The sequence below is a fragment of the Callithrix jacchus genome, chromosome 9 (genome assembly GCF_049354715.1).
Source record: "Callithrix jacchus isolate 240 chromosome 9, calJac240_pri, whole genome shotgun sequence".
In the NCBI taxonomy this organism is placed as follows: Eukaryota; Metazoa; Chordata; class Mammalia; order Primates; family Cebidae; genus Callithrix; species Callithrix jacchus.
This window is the reverse complement of record NC_133510.1, coordinates 80817933-80835599: the sequence shown is the minus strand read 5'-3', so window position 1 is coordinate 80835599 and position 17667 is coordinate 80817933. Positions and strand designations below refer to the sequence as shown.

General features: G+C 34.4%; 1 protein-coding gene across 12 annotated transcripts in view; it reads right to left on the bottom strand.

The window, feature by feature from the left end:
* Positions 1-17667, bottom strand: part of NAV3 (neuron navigator 3) — an 872565-nt gene that overhangs the window by 59003 nt on the left and 795895 nt on the right. For all 12 annotated transcript variants that reach the window (XM_017976235.5, XM_078336921.1, XM_054238645.2 and 9 more), the window contains 3 exons: positions 16802-16825; positions 14068-14145; positions 1160-1243 (listed from right to left, as the gene is read on the bottom strand). In XM_017976235.5, coding sequence (XP_017831724.1) covers positions 1160-1243; positions 14068-14145; positions 16802-16825 — 186 coding nt within the window. The remainder of the gene's footprint in view (positions 1-1159; positions 1244-14067; positions 14146-16801; positions 16826-17667) is intronic.

Sequence of the window (17667 nt, the reverse complement as noted above, 5' to 3'; positions counted from 1 at the left end):
AAAAAAAAAAAAAAAAAAAAAAAACATACAATTCCAGAGGTTTCACCTACCTCTGACACCCATGCAAAGAAGTTAAGGCCACTGGACTAACAGCAGAAAAGTAAGTTAACTGGTCATCACAGGAAAGGTGACCAGGCTTTCCACACAGTTTGGACCTTTTTAATGCATTTGTCTTTGTAAACTACATTTCCTGTTCCTTTCTTTTTGGTATTCCTTTTCTCATACCATAAAATCTTTTAAGTTCATTTTAAACATTTTGATATAACAAATCACTTTTCTTCAAAGGCAACATTCCTAGATGGAAACAAGTTCTTGTTACTTCAAAATTACACAGGATTGGTCCTGTTTCACAGATGTTGTAACCTGAAGTCCCTTACTTGGTAGGGTCCTAATACCTGTCCCAGGCATCCTTTCTGTGTGTCGTAGCCTACAGACATGCTCTACAGCTGGATTTAGTGACCACATATTTGTGAAAGTTCTTATCAAAGAATGATTCTTGTCAACTGCATAACAATTTGCTCTCCGAATATTCTCTTACGTGACTGTTTTTCTTTCTTAGCATTCAGTATTCTTTTACTAGTTCCATCCAGAAGTAAATTAATAGACTCCCTAGAAAGAATTTTGTGTGTATTTGTGTGTTCCAATATAAAGTAAAATAATTACATCTTTAAATTAAAATCTGAAAAGAAAGGTATTATCATTGTTTTAATTTAGTACAGAATGGAATCTTATTATTTATTATTATTTATTTATTTTGTCACCCAGGCTAGAGTGCAGTGGTGTGATCTTGTCTCACTGCAACCTCTGCCTCCTGGGTTCAAGCAATTCTCCTGCCTCAGCCTCCTGAGTAATGATTCTCCTGCCTCAGCATCCTGAGTAGCTGGGATTACATGCACCTGCCACCACACCCAGCTTTTTTTTTTTTTTTTTTTTTTTGTATTTTTAGTAGAGATGGGATTTTACCAGGTTGGCTAGGCTGGTCTTGAACTCCTGGCCTTCAGTGATTCACCCACCTCGGTCTCCCAATGTGGTAGGATTATAGGCATGAGCCCCTACACCCATCCTGGAATATTATTTTTAAAGAGTTTCAGGTATTATTTAAGAATTCTATGCAAGTTGCTCTCTTCTTTCCGTCTCCAGTGGCAAATTCTGAACATACCTTTTGTTCCGCTGTCATGGTTAGACTTTGCAATCGGCCAGTCATATTCCCTAAACTCTTTTCAAAAGCTGCTACAAGGTGAGCCTGTGAACAAAATGGAAGAAACATGGTTTAAATGTCAGAATCTTATGTGGATGATGAAAAGCCTTCATTTTACAAAATGCTTAATTTCATGTGTTCCAACTCTCTAAATACTATGACCCTTACAGTTCGCTCTGACTGGTGACTTCTTTAACACAGGTTTTCATTTATCTTTTCTAAATTGTGTCTTCTTAAAATCAGTGTTTCAGTCTCTTGTCATTTAATGTGAGTTTAACTTCTGAAAGAAGATGATATTTTGCAAGTAATAACTCCTTCTGACTTGCACGTCATGTAGAGATTTGACCCTAAAAATGGCAAATTTAAAGTTCTGATCTGCCAAGTTTTTTAGATTTAAAGCCCAAAAAGGGGTCATTGAAATAGTCAATGGACAAATGTTCCTCATTTTCAGACTTTCATGATGACCTTTGAAGATATTGTTAGCACATCTATTGTAATGATACACCCCTTCAAGTGTCAGACATCTGCTGACAGCTGTAACATTATCTCTCCTCTTTTTCTACTTACAAAGAATTGAATAGAAAAAGAGTTGTCTTTACCTTCCAAACTCTTTTCAATAAGAGGGCTCTTATTTTTTTATTTCAGATTCCCTTCAATGAAGGAAATACAGATAAGCCAGTTAGAAATAATATTCCATCATATTTTATTTTACGGTAAGCTTTTGTGGCTTTCGGGTTTTATTTTAAATTTCAGAGAATTATACATATTGTAGTACATAACTATAACCCTTATGATTAAGAAGTATTTGACAATCTTATTAAAGCTCAAAAATAGGCCAGCTTCCGTTTGCATGCCCTTATTCAACAGCTTGAACCCAAAATATTAAGATAAAGAGGTACTTCAATCTCTCACCATGGCTTCAGGTAGAACTAGAGGTACATTATCTCAAACTGATAAAATTGTATTGTGCCCCAAAAGGACATAAGGATTTAATATTTTACAACCTAAGTCTGTAATAAACTATAACTATATATAGGGCAAAATTTGGCAACCCTTGGCCAAAAATTGATTTCTTTTTGAAACATATAAATAAGATGACTTAAATAAAACATATCTCCATGGACATATAGCAGAGCTGAAATGGTGAGGCACCTACTACCAAATGGATCACAAAAATTCAAAGAATTAAGGTTCATATATATTCCATTATTGGTAACAGTTAGAATGTACACCTTCCTTCCATTAGCATTATAATAGAAAGGTTCTGAAATCATCCTGGGATGCCTTTATCTGACACTGCAAGATGGAGAAAAACAATTTGTAGAGAATACAGCTACTAAACTTCAATCTATCAGAACAACTCTATTCTTTTTCTACTCCTTCCCTTTTCCTTCATTGTCTCCTCCCCCTCCCCTCTCTCTCTCTCACTCTCTCTGTCTCTCTCTCTCTCTCTCACACACACACACACACACACACACACACACTGCGCACACCTTTACCCATGAGAATTACATACCAAAGTTTGTTAGCAAATTTAATTGGATAAATACTACTTAAAAAAAGTATCTTATAAGGCTATGCTAATTTTTTTTCCTTTTTAACTTTTAATTATTTATTTATTTTTTTAGCCAGTGCCTTGCTGCCACCCAGGCTGAAGTGCAGCGCCACAATCCTAGCTCACTGTAGCCTCAAACTCCTGGGCTAAAGTGATCCTCCTGCCTCAGCCTCCCAAGTAGCAAGAACTACAGGCATGCACCAACACGCCCAGATCCTTTTTTTTCATTTTCTGTGGAGATAGTGCCTCACTCTGCTGCCTGGGCTGCTCTCTAACTCCTGATCTCAAGTGATTCTTCCCAACTTGGCACCCCAAAGTGCTGGCTGGGATTATAGGTGTGAGCCACCACACATGAACTTTGACTTTTCAACTGTGAAAAAATCGACATACATAAAAGTGAACAAAATAAAAACAGCCCATCGACTTATCACATAGTGAACATTCATGCATTCACCAGCCAAGTTCAGAAGTAGGATATTTCAAGACCCAAGAAGCCCTTCTTTGCTCCTCTCTTATCACTGTTCCCTCTTCCTTCCCCAGAGATAACCACTACATAATTTCTGCAGTAATTATTTTCTTGCTTTTCTTTATTGTTTTTACTACCTAAGCTTGCATTTCTAAACACTATGTTTAGATTTGCCTATTTTAAAAACTACCCTAGTGTAATCAAATGGCATGATTCTTTTGTTGTTTTCTTTTGTTTGCTGTGCGTTTTAAGATTCCTCCATGTGGTATGTAGCAGAAGTTAGTCTTTAGCGTACAGCATTCATATACGTGAATTTACACTATATATGTCTGTCATGGTCATTTCAGTTTAGCCTATTAGAAATAACCCCACTATGCCCATAATATTGGTTACTAAAACCTAAAACTGAAATTGTGTGTTTTCTTTCAAAATAAGGAAAATTATAGCAGAAACTCTTTACTAGCACTTACTAAATAAAATGTAAGATTTTACTCACTATTTCAAGGTTTTAAGTCTCCTAAAATGGAGATATGCAAGGTTTAATCATTGTACTATGAGTCCTTAAATGTGTAAACTTGAAGGGAATTATTCCCCTTTACCCTTTGTGCATACTTTTTCAGTATAATCTGAATTAAAATATGACAAAGAAATCGTGATTGTAAAACATATGTTTCCATTAGCAATCTAAAACAAAGGTGCCTGTTTCTGTCTCTGAATCTTGGGATGTCTTTCTTTACCTGACATTGCAAGATGGAGAAAAACAATTTGTAGAGAATACATCTACTAAACTTCAACATATCAGAACAATTCTTTATATAAACTGTATTACTTACATTTTGTAGCTATAAGTAACCACAAAATATTTATCATTAGAAAGGCAGTTTGTAATTATGCACAAAAAAACTTATAACTGGTTACTAAAGAATATTTTAACTTGAGTCGTGTTGTTTTCAATGAAAAGTATGTCACGATTATGTTAGTGAAAAACACCTACAACCATCTGATCTTCAGCAAACTTGATAAAAACAAGCAATGGGGAAAGGATTTCCTATTTAATAAAAGATGCTAGGAGAACTGACTAGCCATATGCAGAAATTGAAACTGGACCACTTCCATATACCTTATACAAAAATTAACTCAAGATGAATTAAAGACTTACATGTAAAACCCAAAACTATAAAATCCCTAGAACAAAGTCTAGGCAATATCATTCAATACATAGATAAGGGAAAATATTTTATGACAAAAACTCCAAAAGCAATTGCAACAAAGCAGAAGTTAACAAAAAGGATCTAATCAAACTAACAACCTTCTGCACAGCAAAAGAAACCCATCAGAGCGAACACACAATCTGCAGAATGGGAAGAAATTTTTGTAACCTAACCATTTGGCAAAGGTCCAATATTCAGAGTTTACAAGGATCTTAAACAAATTCACAAGTAAAACACAAAAACCCCATTAAAAAGTGGCAAAAGACATTAATAGACATTTCTTAAAAGACAGTCATGCAGCCAACAAACATAGGAAAAACAGCATAACATCAAAACCACAATGAGATACCATCTCACAGCTGTCAGAATGGTGATTATTACAAAGTTGAGAAATAACAGATGCTGGGGAGGTTGCAGAGAAAAAAGAATACTTTTACACACTGTTGGTGGGAGTATAAATTAGCTCAACCTTTGTGGAAGACACTGTGGTGATTCCTCAAAGATCTAGAAGCAGAAATATCATTTCTTCCAGTAATTCCATTACTGGGTATATACCCAAAGGAATATAAATCATACTATTATAAAGATAGTGCTGCATTATGTTCACTGCAGCATTATTCACACTAGCAAAGACATGAAATAACCCAAATGCCCATCAACGATAAACGATAAAGAAAATGTGGTACATATACACCATGGAATACTACGCAGTCATAAAACGGAATGAGGTCATGTCCTTTGGAAGGACATGGATGGAGCTGGAAGCCATTATCCTCAGCAAACTAACGCTAGAACAGAAAACCAACCACCACGTGTTCTCACTTATAAGTAGGAGTGGAACAATGAGAACACATGGGCACATGGTAGGGAACGACACACACTAGGGCCTGTCAGTGGGAGTTAAGGGAGGGAAAGCATCAGGAATAATAGCTAATGGATGCTGGGCTTAATATCTAGGCAATGAGTTGATTTGTGCAGCAAACCACCATGGCGTATGTTGACCCCTGTAACAAGCCTGCATATCCTGCTCATGTACCGCCAAACTTAAGATAAAAGTTGAAGAAAAAAAGTATTGCCTTAAATTTATGTCACCTTGGTTTATTTTATCAGATTAACATTGTTATTTTAGAAGTTATAAGAGGCTAAATTTCTCACTAAATAAGGTAATCGGAAAAGGAGGCAAACAAGGGAACATTTTTCTACTGATGATCTTTATCACCTTAATGAAGAGAAAATGGAAAATAAAACTGATTAAACTTATAGAATAACTTATCTTGTCCAAAAAATTTTATAAAATGACTTTTAAAAAATATGGACTTTCAGAGCAGTTGCTAATCATAGTTTGCTTGGTTCTGATTTTTCCTTTAGCAGTTGCATAACTTTAAGGTCAGAGTAAAATTATATTAATATGATGATGAGTATCCCCTGATTTGTGTTAGATGAAGTTTGTCAAGGTAATAAAATAGGCAAGACTGAGTATTAGTAAAGAAATGATCATTTCAATTCCTACTGTCTTTGCTTTTGGAATCAAACAATGTATTAGGTTGGTGCAAATGTAATCTGAATAGACATATAAAGAGAATGACTATGATGCTAAACAATAAGATGAAATATACATAATGTCTACATTGTATTTCTTCATCCCGAATGCAGAGACAGACCACTGACAAATTAAAAACACTCTAGGCATATATATATATATATATATAGCAATATATATACCATACATCATAAAGCAATACATTAATATATAGGTGCATATATAGGCATATATGTATGCCTAGAGTATACATATTATATAGTATTTTATATATGTATATTATGAAGGCAGATTTATATATGCCTAGAACATTTTTATATTTATATGGGAAAATATATAGTATATAAAAAGTATAGTATATTATGTACATATATAAAATATATATATTATATGTAATATATATTTACCAATATAAACTTGATATATATATGACTTTATATTTTAAAATTAGTAGTTAGTTGAACCAAGAATCATTCTGCAACATAAAGTTTCACATTTCTTTTACACTATAAAAATTGTCCAAACACTGAAGTGTTTGTCATTAATATGTACAAAATAGATTTCTGTTAAAAGAGATGCAAAAAAGCAAGAGTAAGCCAAGAAGTAGAACACAATCTCAAAGAAAATAATACCCAAGAGATTTTTGGTTAAAAGACTTATCTGCTGAAAGGCGAAAAAAGCACCTTTTGTTTTCTTACATATTCCTTCAGTAATGTCTTTGAAAAATATTAGTAATAACTAGCCTTGGTGTCCATTTCCAAATAACGTAATGGCTGAGATTTGTAGAGAAAACACATTAAAAGACAAACAAAAGCATCCCACCTGACCTAGCTGCCTAAAGCTGTGGGCAAGAGGCCAGCGGCTACCTGGCTTATTGTGCGCTATGACCAAGCATCTGCAGTTGCCTTTCCGTGTATGGCTTCTGTTTTCTTTCTGTTTGTTGGTAGGTTATTGATCAGAAAAGCCAGGCAATAGCACCTGCCAATACACCCGCTTTCATTTTTAAGAACATGTTAGTAGAATCAACTTAACACTTTTCATGTGGTTTTATGCAGCTCTGTTCAGAATAACTTTACAAAAGGGAGGGAAAACTTAATATACATTCTACTGAATGGAGGCTTTACTCTGCCAGTCAAATGAGAGGTGAGCTAACTAGATATGCTTTTGACTTACCACTCTCCATTTGAGCAAAGTGAAAGAAATGCATTTTATTTTTATTTTATTTTATTTTTTTTTTAATTTTTTATTGGATTATAGGTTTTGGGGTACATGAGCAGAGCATGCAAGACAGTTGCGTAGGTACACACATGGTAGTGTGCTTTGCTTAAGAAATGCATTTTAGCAGAGACACAGATGTATTTCAGATTTAAAACTTAAAATACAGATCATTGTTTGTAATCCATATAAATGTAATTAGGCCCAGTTCAAATGTGTGATATACAAATTAATATATCAAAAATACCCCAAATAAAAGAAAAGCGTATAAGTTATGATAGAACATTTCATATACCGAGTAAAGATAAATATTTGATAATTTAAAATGTCATTAGAAACTTCTCATTTTTTCATAGAACCAAACTCATTGAAATTCATCCCTATAAATTATAGCTAGTAGATTTTTAATATAACAATTTCTCATTGTGGAGGCTGCACTCACATTTAATCAAAAGGTAAAAAGTTTACTTGTACTGTGAGCAAACTATTAAACAAGGACTTACTTCTACTTTCAACTGGGAACTGTACATTAAAAAAATCATTGATTATATTTAAATAATATATCTATTATTAAATATATAATAAATAATTAAAAATCCTATAAATAAATAATTTTATCAAATCCCTATAATCAATTTAAGTACATGCATGTTAAAAATATATGTGAATATTGAGAACGATTCAAGATGGCCGATTGCTAACATCCCGAGATTGCAGCTCTCAGGGAAGGCGCGGAGAACTAGAGGACGCCACACTTTCAGACAAAGTCTGGCTGCTCACGGAGCAGAAGATCCCCCAGTGGAGGGAACACACGGGTGGCCAGCGTGACTCTCGTGGCCGGCGCAGCGGTTCCACCCGCACCTCGGCGCAGCAGCTCTCCGAGCAGAGTAAACACATTTGGAGGACCTGCACGGGCCCCCAGCACAATACCAGAGCCCAGCGCAGCGGCTGTGACGGCACCTCGGCACGGCAGCGCTCGGCACAGAGTAAACGGGACGGGTTCCCCTTCTGACCGAGGTTTGGAGTCCTGGGAAGGCAGAGTCGCCTACTACGGACACAAGAAGGAAGCCAGACAGGAGAATCCTGGGCAGAAAAGCACCATCAGTTTTAACACCGCTGCTCTGGCCCTGGGAACTAACAACCTGGACATCCACTCAAGAGACCTAATCTGAAAGTTGGTAATTTCAAAGACGAAAGGAGGATAAATTTACAATGACAGGAAGAAACCAGCGTAAAAAAGCTGAGAATACTCAAAGTCAGAACGCCTCTCCCTCTAAAGATGATCACAGTTCCATATCAACAATGGAACAAGGCTTGATGGAGAACGAGCGCCTCCTGATGACAGAATCACTCTTCAAGCAATGGATAATAACAAACTTCGGTGAGTTAAAAGAACATGTTGTAGCCCAACGTAAAGAAACTAGGAACTTTGAAAAAAGGTTTGATGAAACCCTATTGAGAATAGACAACTTAGAGAGGAGTATGAGTGAATTAATGGAACTGAAGAATACAATACAGGAACTCCGAGAAGTATGCACAGGTTTAAACACCCAAATTGTTCAAGCAGAAGAAGGGATATCAGAGGTCAAAGTCCAACTTAATGAAATAAAACGTGAAGAAAAGATTAGAGAAAAAAGGATAAAAAGGAATGAGCAAAGTCTCCAAGAAATGTGGGACTATGTGAAAAGACCAAATTTACGTTTGATAGGTGTACCTGAATGTGACTGAGAGAATGAATCCAAGCTGGAAAATACCCTTCAGGATATTATTCAGGAAAATTTTCCTAAACTAGCAAAGCAGGTCAACATTCAACCCCAGGTAATACAGAGAACACCACAAAGATATTCCTCAAGAAGAGCAACCCCAAGGCACATAATCATTAGATTCACCAGGGTTGAAATGAAGGAGAAAATACTAAGGGCAGCCAGAGAGAAAGGTCATGTTACCCACAAAGGCAAGCCTATCAGACTTACAGCAGATCTCTCAGCAGAAACTCTACAAGCCAGAAGAGAGTGGGGGCCAATATTCAACATCCTCAAAGAACAGAACCTTCAGCCCAGAATTTCATATCCAGCCAAACTAAGCTTCACAACTGAAGGAAAAATAAAATCTTTTATGAACAAGCAAGAACTCAGAGATTTTATTACCACCAGACCTGCTTTACAAGAGCTTCTGAAAGAAGCATTACACACAGAAAGAAACAACCAGTATTAGCCTTTCTAAAAATACACCAAAAAGTAAAGAGCACCAACATAAAGAAGAATTTATACCAACGAATGGATAAAACAGCCGGTCAACATCAAATGGCAGTAACCCTAAATATAAATTGACTAAATCCCCCAATCAAAAGACACAGCCAAAACCCAATGGCATGTTACATCCAGACCTGTTTCACATGCAAGGATACACAAAGACTCAAAACAAAGGGATAGAGAAAGATTTACCAACCAAATGGAGAACAAAAATAAATAATAAATAAATAAAAAGCAGGAGTTGCAATTCTCGTATCGGATAAAATAGATTTTAAAGCAACAAAGATACAGTGGTAAAAGGATCAATGCAACAACAAGAACTAACGATCCTAACACCCAGATACAAGACTTAGATTCAATAAGACAGAAAATTAATAAGGATATCAAGGACTCAAACTCAGATCCGGAACAAGTAAACTTAATAAATACTTATAGAGCTCTCCACTTCAAATACACAAAATATACATTCTTGTCAATACCACATCACACCTACCCATAAGTTTAAATGAAACATTGATTGGCCATTATTAATACCCAATTTTTTTCAAAATAAAGCAATATTTCCATTTACTCTCCCTCTTTTTCTTCCTCTTTCTTCCTCTCCTTTACTTATTTTTTTTTCTTTCCTTCTCTCAAAAAAAAAAAAAAAGAAATCAACTTGTAAACCTCTAGATCCAGGTCCGCAATGTCTCTCTCATTGCTTGATTTCCTTCCTTCCCTTCCCTCCCCCCCCTCCCTGCTTCCTCCCTTCCTTCCTTCCTTCATCCCTTCCTTCCTCCCTACCATCCTTCTTCCCTCCCTTCCTGCCTTCCTCCCCACCCCCCCAAAAAAATATATATATGTGAATATTACATACATTAACAGACATTAACTCAGATGAAATAAAACACTCTGAATGAAATTTAAGCGTAGCACTTCTTATGAGTGAGGAAAAATCAAGTATTAACTAAATTATTTGTTGGCTCATTATGATGTATGAAATCGAAAATAACATTATAAACCAAACACAAAGAAAATGAATAAGTTTAAAATGACTTGTAGTTAATAGGGGACTTGCAAGTAATTCAAATTCCTGAATGTGTAAATAGATTATTTCCTTAAGAACACCAGTGGCCAGAAATATAAAAAATTAACCCCGTATTTATAACAATATTATTAAAATGTTTAAACTAGAACTGATGTTAAAATTGTTTTATAATCATTCACATACATATCCATTTATATAACTTCCCAGATACTGCAATATTTACTCTAAAATGCAATTTTAATGAATTTTTTTGTTAACAAAGTGGATGGTAATCCATAGCTTCATTTCCTGTACTTTTTGACTCTCATTCAATTTGTGCATGTTTACAATGTAAAAAATTTTCCTATTCTTAGTAAATTTACCTGGTGATAAAAATCTTTGAGAGTCCCTGTCACCACCAAATAAAGAAACACTAAATAATGGATTAAGGTTGAAACTCCTGGGAAACTAAAAATAAGATATTTTTTCAAAAGAACTGTGGCAGACCTTTAGGTGATTTATATTTCAGTGTGAAATAATTATATACACAAGAAGTTGCAAAGATCGTACAGATAGCTCCCTTGTATTCAACCGGTTTCGTCCAGTGATCATATATCTTATATAATTATATTATATATCAAAGCTGGGAATGCAATATTCATTTACATTAATAGATTCACATATGTGGGTTCATGTAATGGTCGTCTCACTCAAGATACAAAACTAAAGCTCTCCACTTAGTATAGTCATGCTACCTCTCTCTCTCCTCCATTCTTAGCAATCACTAATCTGTTCTCTGTTTCTTTAATTTTGCAATTTCTGGAATGTTATATAAATGGAATTATACAAAATTTGACCTTCTATACCTGCTTTTTTCACTCAGCATAATGCCCTTGGGATCCATCCAAGTTGATGCATGTATCTATCAGTAGTCATTTCTTTGTATTGCTGGGTAGTAGTCCATGATATGGATGTATCAGAATTTATTAACTGGCCTATTAAGGGATATTTTTGGTTGTTTCCTTTTTTTGGCTATTAAAAAAATAAAGCCGCTATGTACATTTTTTTGCGAGAATCTGATGTGTTTGAGAAGGTTTCTAAATTATATTATACATTGTTTAAAAGAGCATAAAAATAGGATATATATATCAGTCTCCCATCAGTGTGCAAAAATTAATACTAACGATAACATGTACAGCTGAGTGGAACCTAGAGCACTTGGCATTTGTCTCCAAGACTAGCACTTTTTAAATCAGCACAAAGACTGGCATGAAATTATCTATCAGCACAGCTGCTTCTAAGTCTGTGTTCCTTACTTTTATTTTTTTTCATTATTGACCCCCAGGGGAATTATTATAGATTTTTTTTCCTAATTGTGCTCTTCCCTCATGACATTTTAAAGCCACAGAAGAGCTGGATGTTCATTTATGTACTGTCTATATATCTGTGCTTCTCACATAAAAAGAGTACTTAAAACAACCCACAAAAACACAAGAACCAATTTTCACCCTTTGTTGTCATATCAACACCCAGCTGAGAATTCGTGCCCTAAAGTCATGAAAACACATCAGTGAAAATAGTATGACATGCGTAATTAGTGCAGACGGGGTGGGTAGCCAGCTGCTGGCACCTTTCTAAAATTATTGCTCCATTTTCAAACAGTGTGCAGAGTTGACCCCCAAGACTATTTCCCTATGTTAAAATTTGGTTCCGTGTGTATATGTGTGTGTGTGTGTGTGTGTGTAAGGAAGCTTTTGCATATGTGTATTAAGTATATGTACATGAGGATATAATAGAAAAATGTTGAAACGATACACAAGAAACCAATAATAATAAGTACAAATGATATTCTCAGAGCAAAAAAACAAAAAACAAAAAATAAAGTGAAACACCATTTTAATTGTTTCTTATTATACAGTAAGCATCATTACTTTTTAAATGGAAAGTATTAGCCCACCTTCCATTCTGTCCAGCAAGCATTTATTATTTCAGTATCTGAATTGTATGATGAGATCAACCAAGAGACATTAAAAATATAATGGAACCCTGAATAATCATTCAAGACATCTGCAAATATCTTGACAATCTAATAAACAGGGTCTGCCATTGAGCCTTCCTCATTGCAGATAAACATAACCCAGGAGGTTCTGGCATTTTCATTGTTCTACTTCCTCTGGGTACAAATTCAGAAACCTAGACAGCAATATTTCATACTTCTTTATTTTTATTTATTATTTATTTATTTTAAAAAATAAAGACAGGGTTTCACCATGTTGGTCAGGCTGGTCTTGAACTCCCTACCTCAGGTGATCCACCCGCCTTGGCCTCCAAAGTGCTTGGATTACAGGTGTGAGCCACCACGCCTGGCCAATATTTCATACTTCTATACATGTAGGCTATATTATAAAATGTACAGTTGCCTCTGGACTATCTCTTTAAAAAACACAATAAGGTTAATATTGTTATTTTCCAGTATCGCTTAAACAATTCTCTAAAATCTGCTATTATTTTCAGAAATCTCCTAACAACATCTATAAAAAATAAACAGAATAAATCCAAAATTAATCTAATTCTCCCAAATTTCAAAAAGAAAATAAATTCAAATACAGTGCTAAAATGAATACATTGTGAATGAAATGACACAAATACTTAGAATTTATACTGCACAATGATAGCTTTTTTAAAAAAAATTTAAAATGACTCTTATTCAAGTCTTACACTTGGGCCTGCACCTGCTCACTCCTGATATATCATGTTTTGTCTAGGAGATAGAAAAACTCAGTAGAGAAGAGGAAGGAGGGGTAGGGAGGCACAGAGCAGGCCCAAAGCTCTGCAGCAGAACTGAGCAAAGGACTGTTGAGCAAGAGAGGCAAGACATATGGCAAAATAGCAGGCATTTCCTTACCCCTCGCTGCTGTTCCTAACACCACTGCTCCTCAGGACTGGGAACAGTGCCACATGTTCTCCTTTATCATTCTGCATCTACTCTGAGGGCTCCCTGGCACATTGGAAGATATTCAGTAAATGTTAATTTAATTGAAGGTCTTCATTGTCATAATTTCTGCCATCCTGGGCTACTCTGATATCAGTAAAAGTGTACCCTTTTAAACTGCTATAAAGGCTGCCAGTGTTTATTTGAGTGAACCATGGCTCACCCACAGTAGAGCTAAGCTATCCAGATTTAGACCTAAGTTCATCTTCTAGAATTTACTGGATACTTAACTAATTGTTCAATAAATTGAAATGAAGGAGGCTGGGCACATGAATATTTTATCTTCTAAGGTCAAACGCTAACAACCCCTATTATACTGTCAAAGAGTCTTACGTATGATGAGTAATAAAAATAACAAACAAGAAAAGAAGCAACCCATATGGCTGTTACTGTTGTTTCCAATCTTATTAGAAACAACAGGGCATTTTAACCACATTGCCATCCCTCATCAGTTTGGGTTTACATTTCATTACTGAGTATGCAGAAAATGTTAACTTTATATGAGTCTCACTAGTCAGTGATTTAAGGCTGTATCATTTTGGGCACTGAAAGTTTGTAAGTTTATTACTATAATGACTCCATTTTACAATATAAAAATCTGTTGTAATATATTGAAAAATCAAGTGACTTACATTTGCTGAAAGCTGAGATGTGAGCGTAGCAACTTTTTCTTGTGATGCAACCAGTTCTCTCCGCAGCTTATGAATTTGCTGAATGCAATAAAAAAAATCAATGGAAAATGCAAGTATATTTTTACTTAAAACCAAGAAAACAAATACTATAGCTCATTGGAACCCCACTGTATCAGCACCAACTCCTGAAAATAAAAGATATGAACACTAGCTCCACAGTAACAAGCGAATACCATTCAAAAGGGAAGGGTTACATGTTGAACTTCAAAGCTGGTACTGAAATCTGCAAATTAAAATATGCTTACTTGCTCCATTTGCCATCCCTCAAATGGTAAATGACTCAAGAGCAGTTTGCCCTCTGTACTGATTCTTCTCCCTCTAGAAAAATTGTGGTAATAAAACTGTAGAAAAAGATTTTCTTTGTAAAAACGGAATATATATATATATATGTATATGTGTGTGTGTGCATATACATATATGTATATATACATTTATATAACACCTGTATTTTTTGGTCTTATTTAGTAAAAGATACTCCATGTTCTTTTTCAGAAAATATTAGGGTGTTTTTTTTTCCTCTGAACATTTTAATTTCTCACAGTTTGAAAACATCTCGAAAGTTGTAGAATACCCTTCAGTCACTAAAACCTGGGCTTAATTCAACATTTAATCAGTTCACATTTGAAATTTTATTGGCTGGAGTTTTGATGACTGCAGAGAAGCCTTCCCAAATCTGTATTATCATGGCCTTTATTTAGTGAGTTATTATTAGCTCATAGATGCTTTATAGCATATCTGTAGTTTAAAAACAAGAAGAAAATAGCAATAATAGGTACAGCTAATTAGATAAACCAGTATAATGAATAGCCTAAAGTATCTTTCTTTTTAGTTAAGTTCACGCTCCAAATAAAACTGAAAAAGAAAAGGGTGATGTTATATTACATCGTGTTTGAAGTTTAATTTAAGCACTTTCTGCAATTTAAATCTGTATGTCTCATGTTGTGACTAATATGGATATAACATTTATAACAATCTGACACTAGGTTCTACAACTATATATCTGGTCTCAAGGAATTTTAGTTACTTGGATATTAAACATTCTACTTTTAATGCTTCTAATTTCTTCGAAAACAAGTCTTCTATTGTACTTCAACATCTGGAATGCTGTCTCAGTTTGAAAGAGCATTCTTGACATAGCTTATTAACTGTCTAGTTTTTGTCCCTGAACATTACATTTTGTTGAAAAGAAATGGTGGTCAACTGAAAAACTCTAACAAAGAAGAGAACTCTCAGCTGGAAACAGACATAGTAGACATTTATACAATTTCACCAAATGTGATTCTACCTTATTCCTGTTTTTTTTTCCTAAAACAGACTCCAGTCTAAAATAACATGTGCTTTACATGTATAAGATAATGATCATGAATGATTTCAGAAAATATTTTTCTGAAAATATTTTTCTATTTTATTTTTAAATGAATACAGACTCAGAGAGCACTTCTCAAAATAAATGATCTCTATTACATGATTCCAGTATCTTTAAAATATAATCCAGAGAACTGTAAAGAGATTGAATTTTTTTAAACCATGTCCCATGATAGAGCATAAATAATAAAAGGGAGTTGAATAACTTTTACAAAGGCAAATAGATGTAGCATTTCCATGCTTCAGTAGCTATACTATGATCAATGTTAGAAGCTTTGTCATGTCCATATGATGTAAATAAAACCATTTTGATTTAAAAAATTAATATCCACTTTTTTGTTCAGAGATTATAAAGACAAATTGTTTTAATCAATACTTTTCAAATATTTTTAAAAACTGCACAAATTTTACTTTTAAAGGTTAATGAAATAAGACTTCAAAGGAAAGGAGTACTCTTGTAAATCTACTTTCAAGGCATTTTTTTGTCTCTGTTGTCTGATTGCTTCAGTGTAAACCAATCAGTCATTACGTCACCTTGAATAAAGTCATAATTAAAGTCCTTCTGCTCTCTTTAGCTGGGACAAATGTTTTACCAAGGGAAATTAAAATAGTATTCTCTCCTGGTGCAGTCTGATTTGTTCATGTGTGCAACAAAATATGTATTTGTGAAATATGTGTTATTAGAACAATAGCTGACGCACCAGACATAAAACAGCAATTGAGGAAACAAGATCATGACACAGAATAGACAGTCTGAGATGCTGGTATCCTGTGTTGTGGAGGCTTGTTGGTGAAATTGGTTCATGTGTGCAACAAAATACGTATTTGTGAAATATGTGTTATTAGAACAATAGCTGACACACCAGACATAAAACAGCAATTGAGGCAACAAGATCATGACACAGAATAGACAGTCTGAGAATCTGGTATCCTGTGTTGTGGAGGCTTGTTGCCTAAGATTCAACCATTAATCCTCTGTAGATGGTCTCACTGGTAGTGGGGGAAAAGCTGTAATAAAATAGGAAGACCACAGGCCTTCATTTTTCAATGATGCAATGAGTGCTTACTATTATAGACAACTTATTAGGTGTTGAGCTAAGCCTCAATCTAGAATGTGAGAGCAGAGCTTGTTATACAAACGTCCTTTCACTGTATTTTTAAGAGGCAATATCAAAGACCATTTATCACTTCGGCAGTCCTGTAGAGCTCTGCTATTGTATCACAGAGCCCTCTAGTGGTAACAATACTAATTTCATCATGAATGCAAACTAAAATAGTAATTATTAAAATATTCCAGTTTTTTTTTTACCTCTGAATGAGCCTTTTCTTCAGCCTGTAAAACAATAAAAAGAAAGATTTTTAACTACAAAAAGTATTTTCAATTTATTTCACAAGTATAAATAAAATAGTTACGATATATTTTTAAATTATCTACTATGAGAAGAATGGAATGAAATACATAGTTATTCAATTGAAATAGTACAAACAAGTTACTTTAGAATTTAAAATAAATTTTTCTTAATATGTAAACCATAAGATATTCTTAAAATATAGGTCATTTGATCCAGAGATATATAATATTCCTTTAAGCAAAAGATAGAATTAAGACTCTAAAATTGAAATCATAAGCAACATACACCAAATAGTTATAAAATTACACTAAAAAAATGGGTGAATGAAAACTTAAAATATTGAAGTATCTTTCATACAGATTGTAGGAAACAGACTCCATAAAATTATAGAGATCTCTAGCCAAGGTTTAGACGTCAGAATTTTATTCTGTGATTTACTGATCGTAAACAATGCCAAGTAAAGCTGTGGTAACATACAGACCTCTACTGGTAACCACAGATAGTTAACATTGTTTGTTTCTATTTTCTTCCTTTCTTTAATGATTACTAATAATTTTAATGGGTCAGAAGTCAGCCAAAGAATAAAACACTGAAACACCCAGTGATAAAAGTGTCTGACAAACATTTTTGGCTATGTGGCTTATGGAAAGGAGGATTGCCATCGGAATTCGTAGGGTGTTTTTGACTTGAGTTCCAGAAAACTCCTAGCTCTGTTTTTCTTCTCCATGCTGGGCAGCAAAATGCCAAAAAATGAGTTATGTGCACCATTACATTTAGGAAGCTCCCTTGTTCTGGGACAAGCTGAAGTATGCATAATCTTGTT